The following is a 19,537-nucleotide window of genomic DNA, read 5'->3' on the forward strand; positions in this document are numbered from 1 at the left end:
AGAAAAGTGCTGTCAAGAAGGAAATTATGAAACGCAGTTGATGAACCATGAATTCTAGAAATTATCAACATTTACGATCAATAAGTGTCTATAAATTTCTTGAAGCTTGTCAAACTTTTGAGTTTATTATGAGCTTAAGTGTCTGTTAAATTACTTATTTTGTTGTAAAGAATACAATTCAAATTATCTTGATTTGTTAACAGAAAAGATGATTTTTTTATTGTAGCAGTTTTTAGTCGCCGTTATTTTAATACTGAACAAGAGATTTACAATGTAAAACGTTATTTTATATGCTGATATGAATAATAGTGTATGAATCTACTACTGCAATATGCACAAACTTCTGTCAATGACTGTACTAATATTTAATAAATAATAATGTATTTAGTATGTAATCACCTGGTATAAAGCGATATGAAGTCCTGCTATTAGGATCATCTGGTCACCAAAATATTCCATGTAGGGGAGTAATTTTCTTTAATGAAAAGGTTATTCTACTAAATGTGAGTTTTATTATTATACAAAATCGATCTAATATTCTAATTTAAGGTAACATTGAAGTATTGATACATTTTTCATTGTTTGTTACCGTGAAAGTTTTCTCATAAAAAAAGCAAACTTTAGACAAATCACTGGTTCAAAAAAAACCTCAACAGATAGTGCAAATAAAAATTTAACAGTGTGTCAGAAGACTATATACTCTCGTTGTTTTTTTTAAATATTGTTGCTGACCATATATTATATATATATATTATTGTGGTTTCTGTCCTTGTAATTTTAAAAAGTATGACTGAACAATTATTGTAGTTTCTGTACCGATCAGGATCTTCAAAATAACAGATGCGTGCTCATCAAATGTTTCTGATGAAACTTAGCAGAACTTTAAACCAAAGGCGTTGTAAATTTTTTCAGCAATTTTTATTAATCTTTGATATGATAACTGATAATGGAAATCATCATGCAGGTAAATGGTATTCATTAATATTAATATATGCACATCTGTATGTTGATTGCCTGCTACAGTTAGACATGATTGAGTTGTAAAAAAGCCATTTAAATGACCTTGGAAGTAAGGTAAAATATCTAAGTATGTGTAATTTAGAATGTAAAATTTTCATGCAAGTTCACAAAAATTTTACCTCGGTTTCATACTTGGTATTAAATACACGGCCATCTAAAAAAATGAACATTTGATGCTACTGTTATTTAACAAAATGTTTTTGTGGTATTAATCCAGTTGGGAATCATATAATATATAAGTATAGTTTTTCAGAAGTATGAGTTTCTTCTATAAATAGATTAAACATTTTTAGGATAGGTTATATTTTTACCCACTTCTTTCTTTATTGGAGTTTGCTTTTTTATTTTCTATTCCGATTATAGCTACTTGATTTCTGTACAAAATATAAATAAATTTTAATATTTGTTTATATTTTTATCCATTTTCTTAAAAGCTTAATCATTCTATGATATTCCATGTTATCTGATGTTTTTTCAACATCTGTAATTGCCATATAGATAGTTTTGATTCTTTCCATCTGCCTTCTAAAATTGATCTGTGAGCCAAAATTGCTTCTCAAATTCTCATGGGTTTCTTGAAACCAAATTTATCTTAATGTTGTGGCTGTGTTGGTAGTGTATAATTCATTCTATTTAATGATTTAAAATTATGGTAAAATGTTAAACTTGTAATGTGTTAGTTCTTACATTCATTTTCTCCCGCTTTCATTCTTTTGTGAGGTAAAAATAATCGTTCTACAAAAGGCTTGAGGGTAGTTTTTACCCTGTTTTTAGCCTCTGGAACCATTGTAAGGTATTACTTCAGAGGATGATATGAATGAATGTAAATGAAGTGTAGTCTTGTACAGTCTCAGGTCGACCGTTCCTGAGACATGCGGTTAATTTGTCAAAGAACACCCGGTAACCACGATGTAGTATTCAAATCCATATAAAAGTAACTGCCTTTACTAGGATTTGTACCGGAGAACTCTTGACTTCAAAATCAGCTGATTTGCGATGTTGAATTCATTACTAGACCATAGTGGGTGAGTAGTTTTCCAGTTTGGCAACCTTTTTGTACAGTTCAATAAGCACATTACTCCTGTACAATATATCGTATCATTAGTATTACTGTTTTATTATTAAGTCTATCGAAGCCTTTTCCAAGTTTTTCAGAGTTTTCTGTAAAATCATTGATTCAGTTTTCTCCTTTAGTAATCTTATAAGGTAATTTTCCCCCTCTATACAATTATTTTGTGTATTTTTTCCCCCCTTATTAGCTCTCTTCTCCCTCTAATTGAACTCTTCCATACCGCTGATATTATTATGTTTTGTCTTTGCTTCCTTAAAATCCCATATTTTGTCTTATCCATGTTTCTTGTAATTATTCTCTAGTTTAATAAATCTATCCTTCGACTGATCTTTTTTTGTTACTTTGCACATTGTTAATTTTTTTTTTTTAATATATATACAATTCTATTGTCATATCTTTTATATTTTTTGTTTTCTGCGTATATCCATCACTCCTAATGTGTTTCTATAATCTATTATCTTCTGGTTTATTCATGTCTTTAAATCTATCTTTTTATATTTTTTTTATTCTACTTTTGGAGTAACATGTAAGCTTGAACCTATTGCTTGGTCAAATTATTTAATTTATACTATTAAAATGGGTATATATGATCAGAAATACAGACACTGATAACAAATAAAATACGGAGTACTGCAATATGATAATATAAAGGACACGAGTGTATAGTTTTAAAAATATGGCTAAATTTTAAAAATTTTTATTAGTTTAATTTTTATCTTATCTTATATGGTATTTTAAATTCTGTAAAGCATCATTTTTTGTTTTATATATATATATATATATATATATATATTTTAAATGTGTTTATGAATTTGAAAATAAATTTAATTTCTATATATTTGATAAATAATATTAGCAGTTTATATTTTTTAGTGAATTCAATTGTTAAATTTCTAGGTGCTTAGCCTCTCTGGTTCATTTCATGGTAAGGATCTATTGATTTTTCTCGTACCATTTTATCCATCTCTTTCCTCATTAACGTGTATATTACAGGACATTCAAAATCATAGTAGAATATATAAATAAAATAATTACATAAGTCGATGTTAATTATTCTGCATTTTATTTACGAGTTTTATGGTAATTTAGTAAACAGGAAGTGGTAAAAAAAAAATTCTGTTGAAATAAATAAATGATTTGTTCACGTCATAATATATATCTATATATTGGATCGGTTATATCTGTAGGTTTGTTATTTTTTGTGTAACAGAAAAGAAATTGTTGCAATTTTTGCTTGGAAGATTCAAGGGAAAATTTATTATCAGAGCAACTGTAAAAAGTTCAAAATTATGAATAAAAAAATAACCAATAATACAGCTTACATTAGTAGATAAAAATAGTAATTATATTAGATAATAATGATGTAATTATGAAAAGATAATGAATGAAAAAATCAGAACAATAGAATAACAATTTTAAATTAAGCAATTATTATTTGCAATTTTGCATTATTTGATAAACGTGCGAATACGTATTTAAATGGTAAATAATGTAAAAACAATTCAGGTACCCTATTGTTAATTATTACTTAAAAACTCAAAGTTATTTAAAAACAGAATAGTACTGTATTTGTAAAAATAAATTTTTTTCATCAATTGATAGGAGGATTCTTAGATAATTTATTAATGATATAAATTGAACCGTGTAGATCAAAGTGTTATGCTTTGTTAAACAAAAATAGTTGTCTGGTTTCACGATAGTGAATATTGTTAACTTTTGATAATAATTTACTTTTTTTTGTAGATTAGTATTTTTATTAGACTATCAATTTACTTTTTTTAACTTGTTCTAGCAAATATAAGTTATAATTACAAATATAAATATAATTACAACTTGGTGTGTTTAGTGGTAAAGTATTTAAACTAGCTGTTATTAAAAAATTAAACATGTCTGCTGTAAAATTAAAGAAAAACTTAAAGAAAGAAGTGTTGTAGAAAAAAGAAAGAAGAAGTATAAAGAAAAAAATATTAGAAAACCTTTTTTGTACGTGTCATAGTATCAGTTCTTTAAATTTTATAAAAATTATTGAAAAAAATCTGTTGTGGACACCACATGATTTCATTGTATGCCTAATTAATTACATATACTCATATTTTTAAATTTTTTTTACAATCAGCAGTTAATAATTCAATATATTTAAATAAAAAGAAAAAAAATGAGATGAAGTCTGATTCGAACTGATGTGCCTTCCCCTTGTAAGATCCAAATATTTCATTAAAATTTTATTTGGCTATAACTCTGTAACCGATGAAAATAAGTACCACTTATGATATGTCATTGAAAAGTTCCCAATGAGGGCTTATTACTGCATTTAAGAAAATTTAAATCCAAAAAATTAGGAGTTTTGACTTTTTTTGGACACTTTTGGTCCAGTTGATTGCAATCAAAAGGGAAGGTGCACAACTAGATATTAAACAGGCCTAAATCCAAAGTTTCAACATCGTTTTTGAGTTATGCGAGATACATATGTACAGACATCACACCGAAACTAGTCAAAATGGATATTTCTGTTGAAATCTGAAAACCGAAATTTTTCACGATCACAATACTTCCTTCACTTCGTACAAGGAAGTAAAAATAGTTTTTGGTGCTAGCTAGCACAATCATGTTTCAAAAATATATTAAAAAATTTCAAAACATCCTTGGTTTAAATATGTCAATAAAATTTATTTATTGCAAGTTTGCAGCTAGAGTCAGGATGTGCTGATTATTATGTTAACTTAGTAATATTTTTTAAATATACAGTTAAATAATGTGTTAACAAAGCGTATTTCATTTATCAATTTTTATGATATTTTAGGATATCTTTTTTTTTAATACTTAAGTTTTTCCTTGTTGTATTTAAGTATTTTTTTTTTAAATTTCCCTATTTTTTAAGCAATTGTTTAAACATAGATATTATTAAAATCAAAAAAATTTACTTTGTTCTGTAATTTTTTAATTTATAATTTTTAAAATGTTATTATTTTGGTTATTTCATTTAAATAAAACTATATTAATTATAATTTTTTAACCAGTTTTTTCAAGTTCAGATTATTTGTAATTTCTGAAAGTGATATGTCTGATGGCAGAATGTTTAATTAACTTAAAATTTGTATTACGTTTTCTTTTACAAATCAAGTGCTTAATAATTTTCATTATAGTTTTCCTCATATATTATTATGGCATCTTAATTAGTTTTAAAGTAAACTTTGCTTTTCATTAATAGTTTCATTAAGATTTTTGAAAGACAATTTATTATATGTATTTAAACTCTATTAAAATAAACCACCTACTACAGAATATTGTGATAAGACATATTTTAATTTAATTAAACTTAAAAAGTTTAATTAAATATTTCAGTTGTGACTGACGATGCGAAATCCTGTGAAAGTACTTTCATGGTAAAATTAAGGTAACTTGTATCTTATTTCAATATTCTGTACTAGGTGGTTTATATTAATAGAATCTAGGCAGTTTATTTTATTAGAATTTTAATAGAATTTATATTTAATAAAATTAGGTGAATTAAAATATAATTTAACAATATAGAGCAGCGTTTCTCAACCTGGGGTCATGATCCCCAAAGGGGTTACGAAATTAGCCCATAATTTTACTTGTAAACAATAATGAAATCATTTTATGAGGAAAAAGTCGTCATTCATTATAAACATTTTACTTACATTTATAAGTACACATGTAAAGAAAATAAATTAATGAGATGGTTGCATTTGTTTTTCATTTAAAAGTGTCTCCATATGTGGATCTATATTAGAAACACACAAAAGGAATTGTTTTCAAGTGATAAAAAAAACAATTCCTCGATTTAGATAGATTTTAGCACGACCATAGATGTAAAACCCTTTTCAGAGAGGTAAGACATGGTGAAAGGAATTAATATTTTGAATGCTTCTGTGACTAAATTTTCATATTCACTTCGACAAGCAAAACTTTCAGATGTGAATTTGTTGCTGTAACATTTTATCGGCAGATATTTCTATGAGCTTGTTGTGAATCTCAATTGGTAACTTAGCAGCTGCAGTAATGTTTTCACTAAATGGATTCAGTACCTGTCTCTTACAGAAATCATTTTTATCTTACGGGAAATGCTCTGCTAACAGAATTTTTAGCTTGAGCAAATACATCTTCATGCCATCCAAACTTTGGTGAATAATACTGTCTTTTTCATCCAAATTTTTCTCAGTATAATTGCAAACGAGTAGAAACGTGAAAATATTTGCTTTGAAGGTGAATAATCCAGATATCAAACTTTTAATGAAAGTATGAACTTTGTCATTAATAAAATATTTTTACTATGTAAATTCACATTCAAGTCATTTAAATAAAAAAATATGTCAACTGAGTAAGCCAACAGCAACATAGTTGTATATTGATTAATCTGTAAAAACATTGAGAATGACATTTTTTTATCCTGGAAAAATATTAATTGAACTTACAATTTCAATAACTGAGTTAACACTTTTCTCGGCGATAATTATCTGATTTCTGTATGGAAAAGAAGAGATATTTTTCTTTTTGCCTATTTCATCACGTTTAGCAAACAGTTATAGCTAAATAGTTTTAATTAGGTTTCATTGGGCGTGGTTGGGGAGGTCACAAAATATTCATTTTAATTTTTTGTTACTTTTTGGGGATCATGAAGCTAAAAAAGCATGAGAATTGCTGGTATAGAGGAATAATATGAATCTAAGATAAATTTCAGTAAAATTATTTATATATTAATTTTTTGAAAATTCAAACAATTCATTAACATATTGACCACTGTGCTAATCAAATTTAATTAACACACATATATATATATATATATATATTTATATCTATTAGTGTTTTCAGAGAATTATTAATGCTATTTACATTTTATTAATTCTAATCTAAACTATATGCATTTTTTTAATTATGATTACGCATTGGCTTTATTTTTAACGTTCATGACCTATCATATTTTTATTGTATCAAGATGGAAATGTTAAACAAATAAGCTTTGTTTTTTATTGTTATTACGTAATTTTTATATATTAAAAAAAGGTATATTGATCAGTCCACCTCTTTTGTTCACTTACCTGAGTACTTTTTATTTTATTAAGTTAATTAGTAATTATTAGTTTTATTTCTAGATCGTATTATTGATGTTTAAGAGATTTTTTTTAATTGAGGAAGGAGATAAAAAAAATGTGAAACGTGATTTATGTGTGATATTACTAAATTATAATGGTACTTTAAACTCTTGTTTATTTTGCAGTTGTGTGTATAGTTTTTTTTTCATATTATCAGCAAAGTTAAGCAACTGTGGGTTATGGATGTGTAAGAGATATTTCAATTATGTGTACCTAATTTAATAATGTTAATGATTACTTAACAACTTTTTAAATTTTTTTTATCTTATGTTTTTTGATTTAGGTCAATTTTAGTTTTTTGACCTGAATTTAAATGAACACATATTTGTATTTATAAATTCTTTTTCAGTTACATTTTTGTTATGTGTTAAAATATATTTCTATTATTGCTTAACACAAGTATTCTTCAATATATTTTTTATAGAAATGCTTTCTTTGTAAAAACTAATTTTCTTCTTATATCATTAATTTCTTACTGTTATGTGAACTGTGTATATTTCAGAAATTATCTAATTAATATGAAAAAAAAGTAACTGATTACAGTAACTCTGATTTTTACCTACTTATTCTAATGTGTGTATATATATATATATATACACTACTGGAGGCTGGTGCAACCAGTAATACATACAGTAACAGTGGCATTGTCTGTCACACTGTTGTATACCTTCGCATCCCTTAAAAAATCAGAATTTAAAAAAACCAAAAAATTGTTTTTAAATTTTTATCTGAAATTAAGTCCAAATCTTCTAAATATGTCGTTTAATATAATCAGGATTGGGAAAAATCTACAATCATTTTTCAAAAAAAATTCCTTCACCCCCGTTCAAGGTTGAATTTTAAAAATCTGAAATTGGTTTATTCACAAAAAGGTAACACTCACCAAAAATCAGGTTGATTTCTTCATTTGTTATCGGGAAAATAAAAAAAATAGCAGGGTTTCGAAAAGAAATCAAAAATCCATTTTAACCTTTGAAATTTTGAATTTCAAAAATCTAGAAATTGGTTTTTAGATATTCACATGACGATTACCTACACAAAAATCAAGCTGATATCTTCATTTGTTACTGAGAAATTATAAAAATTGTAAATTTCATTGTTACTCGAATTTACCCCTTTAAATTTGGAATTTCAAAAAACCTTTCTTAGTGTGCAGTTACACCGTAAGAACATGTATACAAATTTTCATCAGTTTATCTTCAGTAGTTTTTGCTTGACATTGATTATGAATCGTTCACAATGTGTTGGCTTCAATTTAAGACCTCTATTGAAAATATCTACTGAAAAATATCTTGGGAATGGCTTGCTGTAAGAAAGTAGCATAAAATTTTGCAGGTCACCACCTACCGGTCCAAATTAAAAGTCGAGCACCATAATGGATTATTTATTATTTACATATTTTTATAAATAATTTTTCATTTTTAGATAACATCTCCGAATAACCGTGATCTGCTAGATCGAGAGTGTATCTGATGCTTGCAAAAGTTAGCCTTCAACCTATTAAAAAATATCTTGTTTGGATTTTAAAAATCGGATGATTGTTTGCAGCGATATTATAAGGGCATCCCATTGCATCTCCCAAAACAGCATCCCAACCCCAAAGGGAGAAGACAGCCATCTGTGACATTACCGGTCCCCACACCACCCCTTCTGTTCCAAGCCCTGAGGAGCTTTACCAGAGGTCGTCTTTAGACCCTCTAACTGATTACATCTCATAGTCATCAGCCGCAGGCCTCGGTTGGGATGCCACCGATGTAAATGCCTCGGCAGACATTTGCATCAGTTTGAAAAAACCAATCAAATTTCGCCTTCACATAGGCCTTAAATGGACATCTTCACATTCAACCTATTCCCTCAAACTAACTAACCGAAACTGTGGAAGCATGAACCTTGCGCCTAAAAAAAAAGATTTGACAGCACCATTCGTGACTGTGAATGCCTCAGAAAATGAACGAGCTTAAAGTTAAATCCCAAAACAGCACCCTAGAGGCACAACTTTTGTTACCAGTTGATGGAGACGGTCTTGAATCCGATGAGTTGCTTGCATGTCTTGCCACTCTAGCCTCACACGCAGACCCCACAAGAATCTATTGTTAAATAGAAATTTTTTAAATTTATTTAACGTAAACTTAATGCTATCATTTTTGTGACGTTATTCATTCAACCAATTTGTATCCTGCAGTTCATACCCAGTTCACAGTTCATTAATTCAGTTTAAAGTTTGTGCTTCAACTGGAAAATCTCGACTACGATATATATATTTTTTTTTTTTGAGAGAGTCTTCGACATGAAATATATCTAAAACCTCAAGTTACGCCAAAAAAACATGAGTAAAAATTTGGTTGCAATTTATCAAGTAGATTTTTGTTATTTATCCTGAACAAACAACAAAACCTTTTCGTCTTTATATATTAGTATAGATACACATATACTAGAATTGACTGGCTTTAAAGAAAGATATTTTATGCCTTGAATTACAGTATTAAAAGATTGAAAATTCCATAATTTTATTTTAATGTTCTTTGAAGTTAAAAATACAAGTAATTTTAAATTATGATTGAACAGGGAATTAAATGAAAAAAATTAATTATTTTCTCATTTTTTCTTTAAACTTTTACTTACATTTGGTAACAGAGATAAGAAATTAAATTACAAAACTTCTTTTTTAAATCTATGAAATAGTTCTGGAGCTAATGTACTTTTTCATGACTTAATTTACACGAGGCTGGAAGTGTGTTAAATTTTTAGTTTAGTAAAAATTGTTGTAGATAGAAAATGTGAATAGAAAAATGCTTTTGTCTGATAATAAAATGACAAGCTTTTAATGTTGCTTGAATTTTTTTTTGTTTATAACAAGCTTTTTTTACATGTAAATTATTAACTTTTAAGTAACACAAAGAACCATTAGCAAATATTTTGGTCGATTCGGGATTGCAGACAGACGTCCTGATCTTGTGAAGCTTTTTTGGTTGGTTGATAAATAGACAGCTGACTGCCGATTGGTTTTAATGTTTTACATAATTCTTTTAACATTTTATAAGTGGCTGATAATTCCAGCTTAACATAAGTTATAACTGTAACTTAACATAATTTAACTGTTTAACATAACTTTTTCATAACTATGATAAAGAATACGAGTTTCTTAACTAAATTAAAATAACAAAAGAAAATTAATGTTTTTAATGTTAAAAAATGTTTTTAATGTTAAAAAATGTTTTTAATGTTAAAAATTAATGTTGAGGAAAAGTCAAAGTTCGATGGTTTCAGAATTTGTTCTATGATAATCAAATCTTAAAGAAATTTTATTTTCATATAACATTAAGATGTGTGTCGGTATATTAGTCTTTAAAGACAGGTCTCTTTCAAAACTAGATGATATATACACAAAGAACTTCTTGAATCTTGTCAACATTTTAAGATCTGGAATTCCTTTGATTTTTTTGGTTAAAATTTGACCTTAGTATTTTTAAATCATAAAGGCAAAATATTATTATATTAATATATTTTTCAGTTTCTTAGATAAATTACTGGTTTCTGATGTTCAATTATTATATCAATTGAATAAGTAGAGTTTTTTTCAATTGATTGCCCTGTGATTGTGGGTGAAATCAATGACTAAAATTTTCTAATTTTTATTAATTTTTATTTTTGTTATCATTATTTTTCTTTCAATTTTTTATCTAGTTTTAATATCAATTTCAATTTTATCACTGTATTCTATCATCTGTATTTTATCATTGTATTTACGGTTCTGATTTATTTAATCTGTATGTATGTATATATAATCTTGGTACTAGCTAAAATTTTAGTACTGCAAGGCTTATATCGTGTAATTATTTTTACATCCACTTGGAAATCCACACTTGACCGTTATTCAATAAACGGTTAGTTTATTATTTTACTCATTGAAAAATAACGGATGGTAACTTCAGATACAGTTATTACTATAGGAGTTACTTAGTTCCACAGGATTGTGTAACAGTTGTTTACTTTTATTATTTTATATTGTTTGGTTGTATGTCTATTAAAATGATGTATTAAGAATTTGTAACTGTAAATAATTTTGTTTTCATTTGTAATCTGTTTATTTTGTGGAATAAAGATTATAATTATTATTTTATTTATTCTTCATGACAGACTGCAGCAGAAAATATCATTCAATATTTAATGGAATTTTCATTTTTACTGAAAATGTTACTTGTATTTTCAGTTATAAGCAACCATCATCTATTATCACTTCCAAAATTATTGTTTTTACAGATGTGTCACCTTTTTACGTTTTTTCACTGTTGTGCAAGTAACTGACATGGATTTTTTTATACATTTTCCTCACCCAGTTTTCATTTAAAGTTAAAAAGTTTATAAGTTTTCATTGCTTGATAATAATAACAGTTTTTAATAATGTATAAAAAAATTTCAAATGAAAATTTTATATTTTTACCAAAAACAGAACTGTGACAAGTCTTTGATGTTCTTTTCATCAATTTTTTATTATAACCTTTTCATACTGTTTTATAATTGACAGCCGTTTAGAAATACAAGTTCTGTTAACGATTAATTAATTTTATTTTGTATGACTTTGGTAACAGTTATTAAGTATTTATAATTCGACATAGAAATAAAGAGACCATACGTAAGGAATTTTGCTGGATCAGCATATTTAATTTTTTTTTTCAAAATTAATAACAGATTTTCAAAAAAAAATTATATATTAAAAAAGAAATTAATTGTTTGCATGTATAACAAAGTATTCCAAAAAATAATTGTTTATATATCAAAGTATTCAAACTACTAGTTTTTGTAACAAATTAATTATCATAAATGCCATTGTATTACCATGGGAATTGTATATTCAGGTAAACAGCCTTACCAAGAGTTTCATGTGTAGTTCTGTAGTATAAATGCAATGATACTTAAATGAACTAGTTTTATCAAAACTAGTTCATTATCAGATAAAACAGTTTTATCTGACATACATTTTGATTATATTTTAAGTATACTTTGTCTTACTAAAAAAAGAAATTTTCAGTAGTATCATCAGCTGACAGAGCAAGATGGTGAACAGTAACTCACTGAGTTGTTGTAATGGTGAACGTATCTTCACAAATCGGCTGATTTGCAAGTCGAGAGATGCAACATTCAAATCCTAGTAAAGGCAGTTACTTTTATACGGATTTCAATACTAGATTTTAAATACTGGTGTTATTTGGTGGTTGGGTGTCAATTAACCACACATCTCAGAAATTGTCGACCTGAGACTGTACAAGAATACACTTCACTTACATTCATACATATCATCCTCTGAAGTAATACCTGTTGGTGATTCCCAGAGGCTAAACAGGAAAAAGAAAGGATGCAAACAGTAGCATCGGTTGCTGAAACTGACCGCTAGAGTGACTGAAGGCATTACATCGTGAATTTAAAACAACTATTTAATAAATTTGGTTCGGTTTTTGTATTTTAAATAAAGTTCTCTGTAGACTTGAAAAATATATTTAAAATTATTAGTTTCATAAAATTCAAAAATAAGTATTTAATAAAATTTAATATTGTATGAAACATAAACCACCAAAACACTGTATTAGATAAGTTAAACCTATCTTATTAATTTCTTCCAATTACTGGTTTTTGCAGTAACCCGTATCTTCAGTGGTATTAAATTCTATATTTATTACATTAAAATTTATTCTTTTTAATGATTTGTCACTTTTTTTTCAAAAATTATAATATTTTCTGTTGTTAAATCTTAAAATAATTGTAAAATTATTCTAGTACTGAACAACACAATTACTTTATGGTTTTAATAATGTAAAATTTAACAGTAGAAAATATAATTTCTAAAAAAGTGACAAATTATTAAAAAAAAAGTTTTGATGTAATAATTATAGAATTAAGTGTGCTGAAGATGTGTGTTATGTGAAAATCGTCATTGGAAATTAATAAGGTAAATTTAATTTATCTAATTATTTGATTTTGGTGGTTTATATTTTATATAATATTAAATATATGTGTATACCAAAAATAATGCTTTCAATGTAAACATCTGACGTTTGTTTTTACCGGGTATTTATTTAAAAAAACATTAAAAAATTGTATTTTATATTTTACATGATGTTTCTAGATGTTTTATTATCATTGCATTCTCAAAAAATCTTTCTTTACAAAAAACCATACTTTGAGTTTAAAACTACTTTGCCCAATTTAAAAAAATTAAAAACAAGAAAAGCTTTTGTTTCCTTAAAGAGAGAAGGCTAAAAGATTTATATTTTTTTCTGATTGCAGATGGTACTTCTGGTAGAATCGTGGTTGATAATCCGGTTGTTGAAATGGATGGCGATGAAATGACACGAATTATTTGGGAAAATATCAAAAAGAATCTTATTTTTCCATATGTTAAGGTAGGAAATTTTAATATTTATTGGAAAATTGTTAAAATAGCTATTATTTATCGATAAGTAACTGTCTTATCATACTCCTTTTCCTCACCCTTTTGCTCATGAAATTAGGGTGAACAAAAAAGCTCACCCTAATTTTCCAGGCATTCATTTATATTACTTATTTGTAAACTTTTTCCTAGTTGGTTGTATTATTTCTTATTTGTATTTGGAAAGTAACTGTATTACTTATTTCAGATCACTCTGTGATTCTTTATTATTTGTATGAACTCTGTAAAGAACAATGTGTCTGTTTATATTGTATGATTGACAGTGCTGTAATTAAATTTACTGTATGATAATTTTCACTGTAATGTTACAAAAATTTTGTTAATAAAAAAATTTTTGTTGAAAAAAATTATTTATATTTGAATTTCATCTTATCCAAGGATTGTGTTCTTTAGCGTCACAAATATATAAAAGTATAAAGTTTTTTAATGCTTTAATTCTTGTGAACATATTATTTGGGTTATGAACGAATTTATATTTTATTTGTGGAAACTTGATTATCTGTTCTGGATATTTCTTCCTAGTGTTATATGGATGGAATCAAAGTCAAAATTTCCCCAAAAATTACATAAAACTTCTTTACAGATTTTATTTGCTTCAAATTTCCTGCTCCGTAAATATTCATGAATAAATTGCAAAAAAAAATGTTTTTACAAGATGTGGTGGAGGAACTCATGTTTAAATTTCAAACATGTTAGTTGAAATTTAATTTAATTTCAGTCTAGCCAAAGTTCATAATCTTGTTTAAATGCTTGATTTGAGTAGGTGAAGGAATGAGTCGATTCAGATAACTGAGCTGACAAACGTTTTTTGGCCCTTCTCATTGTTTTAAGACTTCAAAATCAGCCCACAACTTTGAAAAGGTACAGAGTATCATTTGCTAGTCGCTAAACATCTATACCTGGAATAAATCTGAAAATCAATGTTTTCTTTGTTCTGTAGTATCTCATATTTTTTAGAATAAGATACCTGTAGTCTCATTTGGCTGTTGATGTTATCTACGTACATGATTTTCTTCTTAGAACACTATGATTTTTAAATAAATCTTTACATATTATCATTATTAACATAATAAATCTTAACATCATAGAAAAAGTACTTAGCTAATTTTAAGCCAAACTGATTTAAAAATCAAGAGAGGTTTATAAAAGATTCCTGGATGAGTAACAGAATAATTTTCACTATACATTGTATAGTGTGCACTATAAAACACTATATACTGTGCTAAACAAACACTATACACTAATGTGTCGTGTAAACACTATACATTAGTATATGTATATGTATAGTGTATATGATATAGCATGAAAGGGAGTAGGATCATTAAGAACAGTTTAATTAATATTTGTTTATATATTTAGGCTAAAAAAAAGAATAAATTTCCTTTTTATATTTTTTCCAACACATTAATAATATTTTTTCATAACATTACTGTTTATAAATTTGTTTATTCTGTTGCCCTTTTTCATATAATAGTGTAATTATTTTGTTCTGTTGGTTTTAATTTTATTATTAAAAATTTTGTTTTTGTTTGTGCCTGTCCTGTTTTTATTGGATTTACTGTTTGGTGTGTTTAATGATTCATTTGGTGAATTTATCCTTCTGTTTATATTACAATTTGGTTAATTATTTATTATTACTTTGTTAAAAGAGCAAAAAAAAACAATTTACAATTGAAGACAAGATTACTGTTATTTGACATGGAGAATGAAAATGCCATTAACAAACTATTCTATATTAAAATAAAAGCAATACCTTGACTGTTAGTAAAATTAAGAAAAATTGATATATTATGTTCTTTTTTTATTTTTATTGTTTTAAGCAAAAAATATGATGTGGGCATCACATGACTTCCTTTTACGTCTATTACATTACAAATACACATTTTTTTTAAATGAAAAGTACATAAAATTTTATTTCACTAATTTTTTTTTTTTTGTCTTCAGTCATTTGACTGGTTTGATGCAGCTCTCCAAGATTCCCTATCTAGTGCTAGTCGTTTCATTTCAGTATATCCCCTACATCCTATTTTCCCTAACAATTTGTTTTACATATTCCAAACGTGGCCTGCCTACACAATTTTTTCCTTCTACCTGTCCTTCCAATAATTAAGCGACTATTCCAGGATGCCTTAGTATGTGGCCTATAAGTCTGTCTCTTCTTTTAACTATATTTTTCCAAATGCTTCTTTCTTCATCTATTTGCCGCAATACCTCTTCATTTGTCACTTTATTCACCCATCTGATTTTTAACATTCTCCTATAGCACCGCATTTCAAAAGCTTCTAATCTTTTCTTCTCAGATACTCCAATTGTCCAAGCTTCACTTCCGTATAAAGCGACACTTCAAACATATACTTTCAAAAATTTTTTTTCTGACATTTAAATTAATTTTTGATATAAACAAATTATATTTCTGATTGAAGGCTCGTTTCGCTTGTGCTATTCGGCATTTTATATGGCTCCTGCTTCATCCATCTTTAGTAATTCTACTTCACAAATAACAAAATTCTTCTACCTCCATAATCTTTTCTCCTCCTATTTTCACATTCATTGGTCCATCTTTGTTATTTCTAATACATTTCATTACTTTTGTTTTGTATTTGTTTATTTTCATGCGATAGTTCTTGATAGATTTCATCTATGCCATTCATTGTTTCTTCTAAATCCTTTTTACTCTCGGCTAGAATTACTATATCATCAGCAAATCGTAGCATCTTTATCTTTTCACCTTGTACTGTTACTCCGAATCTAACTTGTTCTTTAACATCATTAACTGCTAGTTCCATGTAAAGATTAAAAAGTAACGGGGATTGGGAACATTCTTGTCAAACTTCCTTTTTTATTATTACGGCTTCTTTCTTATGTTCTTCAATTATTACTGTTGCTATTTGGTTCCTGTAAATGTTGGCAATTGTTCTTCTATTTCTGTATTTGAACCCTAATTTTTTTAAAATGTTGAACATTTTATTCCAGTCTACGTTATCGAATGCCTTTTCTAGGTCTAACGCCAAGTATGTTTGTTTGTTTTTCTTTAATCTTCCTTCTACTATTAATCTGAGGCCTAAAATTGCTTCCCTTGTCCCTATACTTTTCCTGAAACCAAATTGGTCTTCTCCTAACACTTCTTCCATTCTCCTCTCAATTCTTCTGTATAGAATTCTAGTTAAGATTTTTGATGCATGACTAGTTAAACTAATTGTTCTGTATTCTTCACATTTATCTGCACCTGAATTTCATTAATAATTTCTGATATTTTTCATATTTTTTTTTTATTGTTATTATTGAATTATTATTTGAAAATTTTTTTTTACAGTTGCAGCTTAATAATTATTAATAAATGAATATATTTAAATTAAAAAAACAAATTTAAAAAAAGAGATGAAGTCTGATTTGAACCGATGTGCCTTCCCCTTGGAAAATCCAGATATTTCATTAATTAAAATTTCATTTGTCTATAACTCTGGAACCAATGAAAATATATATCATTGAAAAGCTCTCAATGAAGGGCTTATTACTGCAGTTAAGAAAAAGTCCAAAATACAAATTTTTTGGACTTTAGGCTTTTTTGGACACTTTTGATTCAGTCGATTGCAATCCAAAGGAGTGGTGCCCAAGTAGGTGTTACAACAGTCCTAAATCCAAAATTTTAATATCCTATGGTTAACCGTTTTTGAGTTGTGAGATGCATACATACATACGTACGTTTGTTCGTACAGACGTCATGTCGAAACTAGTCATAGTGGATATTATTTCCATTGAATTCTGGAAACCAAAATTTTTTGCAATCACAATACTTCCTTTAGCTCGCACAAGGAAGTAAAAATACATGAAAAAAATATGGATTTGTAAACATCTGGATTTGGACTAAGAAAAACATCTCATCTCAAAAAAAATCTTTTTCAAGATAAATGGGAGTTTTTTGTAAAGTGTTTAGACAGTTTATAATGTCTAAATTAAATATTACAAATAATGAAAAAGCTGCTGAAGATAGAATTTCTTGACTCGTCAAAAAAAATTATACATTAAAAAAAATATTACCATAAAATAGTTTTAGATCATATCGCAAGATTTTTTCAATTATACTTCGGTGTAGTGTTTACAATTTTTTTTTCTGTGAGTAGTTATTCACAAAAAAGTGTAAGCAAAAGCCAGCTATTTCAAAACATATCTTTTTCAGATCATAATTTGTTTTTTAGAATTTTCTTTGGTTTCTAGTAACTTCTTCTGGTAACTATTTATTTTTAATACTTTTACAGATTGAATGCAAGTATTATGATCTAGGATTACCTTACAGAGATCAAACTAATGATCAAGTGACGATTGATGCTGCTAATGCTATTAAAAAATATAATGTTGGCATTAAATGCGCTACAATTACACCCGATGAGGGAAGAGTAAAAGGTAATATTTATTATATTAATTTACAAATAGACTAATCAAAGGAGTTTAGGTAATTTCTAGTAGAAAAAAAATGAAATTTTTTTTTCATACTTTAATGGTTTCCTCTATTACCACCCTCTGTTGTGCTGATTTTTTAAATTGAACATATTTCCTATATCCGGCTTTCTGTATTCTAATTTTTAGGTACACTTCATTTTTTCCTTACGAATCAGATTTATTAAATGTGAATACCTTATGTATTCATATGTAATGGTGAAAGATAACTGATCATCACTGGTTTATCATTATATGAAATAATGCTCAACAAACTGTGTTTCTGGATTTTCAACTGTAATCTACTAGTTCTACTTATATGATCGAAGGGTCTCATAATCCAAAAAGATTGATGGGTTTCCAGGGTATGTTCTTTGATTTTTATATAATTTGTTGATTAAAAATGCTAAAAACCATATTATCTGTTCCTCTTAAATCCAAATTGTTAAATCACAAAAGCGTTTCTCAGTTATGTTTGAGGTTATATTGCAAAATAATCCAATTAATGATAGGAAGTGCCCGTATAAACTTGTTAAGGTACTACAAAACAGTTAAGAAAGGGATAAAACAAATTTTTTACCATAGTTGGTGTGAAGTTTAAAATTTTAAATTTTAAAAACGCTGAAGAAAAATTATCATTTTTATATAGAATTTAGAGGTTTTGTTTTTATTCAACTTTTTCAGAATTCAGATTAAGTTAAAAACTGGCAGGAAGCAGTTTTTTACCTTGATGATATTTTTGATAATTTTGTGTTACTTCTTATAATATAAGCTTTTTTAATGTGAAGGTTTATTTTATCAAAATGAGATCTGTGATTCTTTAGTTGTACTGGGATAGACAGACAGCTTTTAAAAATTATGGAAATCTCTCAAATATTAAATTTCATTGATTTCAAATCTTATATGTAATTATATAATCGTATAGAAAATTCTATAAAATTTTATTATGAACATTATTTTACTATAAACAGACGTTTTTCTTTTTTATTAACATGAGTGTTTAATTGATATCTGGCTTTGTCAATAAATGTGTTGTATAACATAGGTTTGGTTTTATGAATGATAAGTTTATAAATAAGTAATTATGATATTTATTGTTAATGGAGATAAGTTATTGGTTGTTAATTTGTATATTCATTACCTTGTATGAAGTAGAGTTTTATTTCTATTAGCTATATAATATTACACATGTGCACACACACACACACACACAACACACACACACAACACAAGGGATGGTGCCTTTAAGTTTTTACAAAAACAAGAAAAGAAAAAATCTTTTGATTGTTTCTCAAAATATTCGCCTTAAGATTTAAACACTTTTGCATGCGTTTGAACAGATTCTCAAAACATTTTTTCCACTTGGGTGTTGATACTTTAGAAACATAGTTTTGGAGGATTCAACAGCTTCGTGAGGTGTTAAAAATCGCTGTCCACGCATTTTTTGTTTGA

The 19,537-nt window shown here is 26.9% G+C and overlaps 1 protein-coding gene across 1 annotated transcript in view; it reads left to right on the forward strand.

Moving 5' to 3' along the window:
- Window positions 1–19,537, forward strand: part of LOC142333178 (isocitrate dehydrogenase [NADP], mitochondrial-like) — a 55,776-nt gene that overhangs the window by 10,419 nt on the left and 25,820 nt on the right. Inside the window, exons 2-3 of the mRNA XM_075380127.1 lie at window positions 13,489–13,604; window positions 17,908–18,052. Coding sequence (XP_075236242.1) covers window positions 13,489–13,604; window positions 17,908–18,052 — 261 coding nt within the window. The remainder of the gene's footprint in view (window positions 1–13,488; window positions 13,605–17,907; window positions 18,053–19,537) is intronic.

Source organism: Lycorma delicatula, chromosome 12 (genome assembly GCF_047948215.1).
Source record: "Lycorma delicatula isolate Av1 chromosome 12, ASM4794821v1, whole genome shotgun sequence".
NCBI classification, from domain to species: Eukaryota; Metazoa; Arthropoda; class Insecta; order Hemiptera; family Fulgoridae; genus Lycorma; species Lycorma delicatula.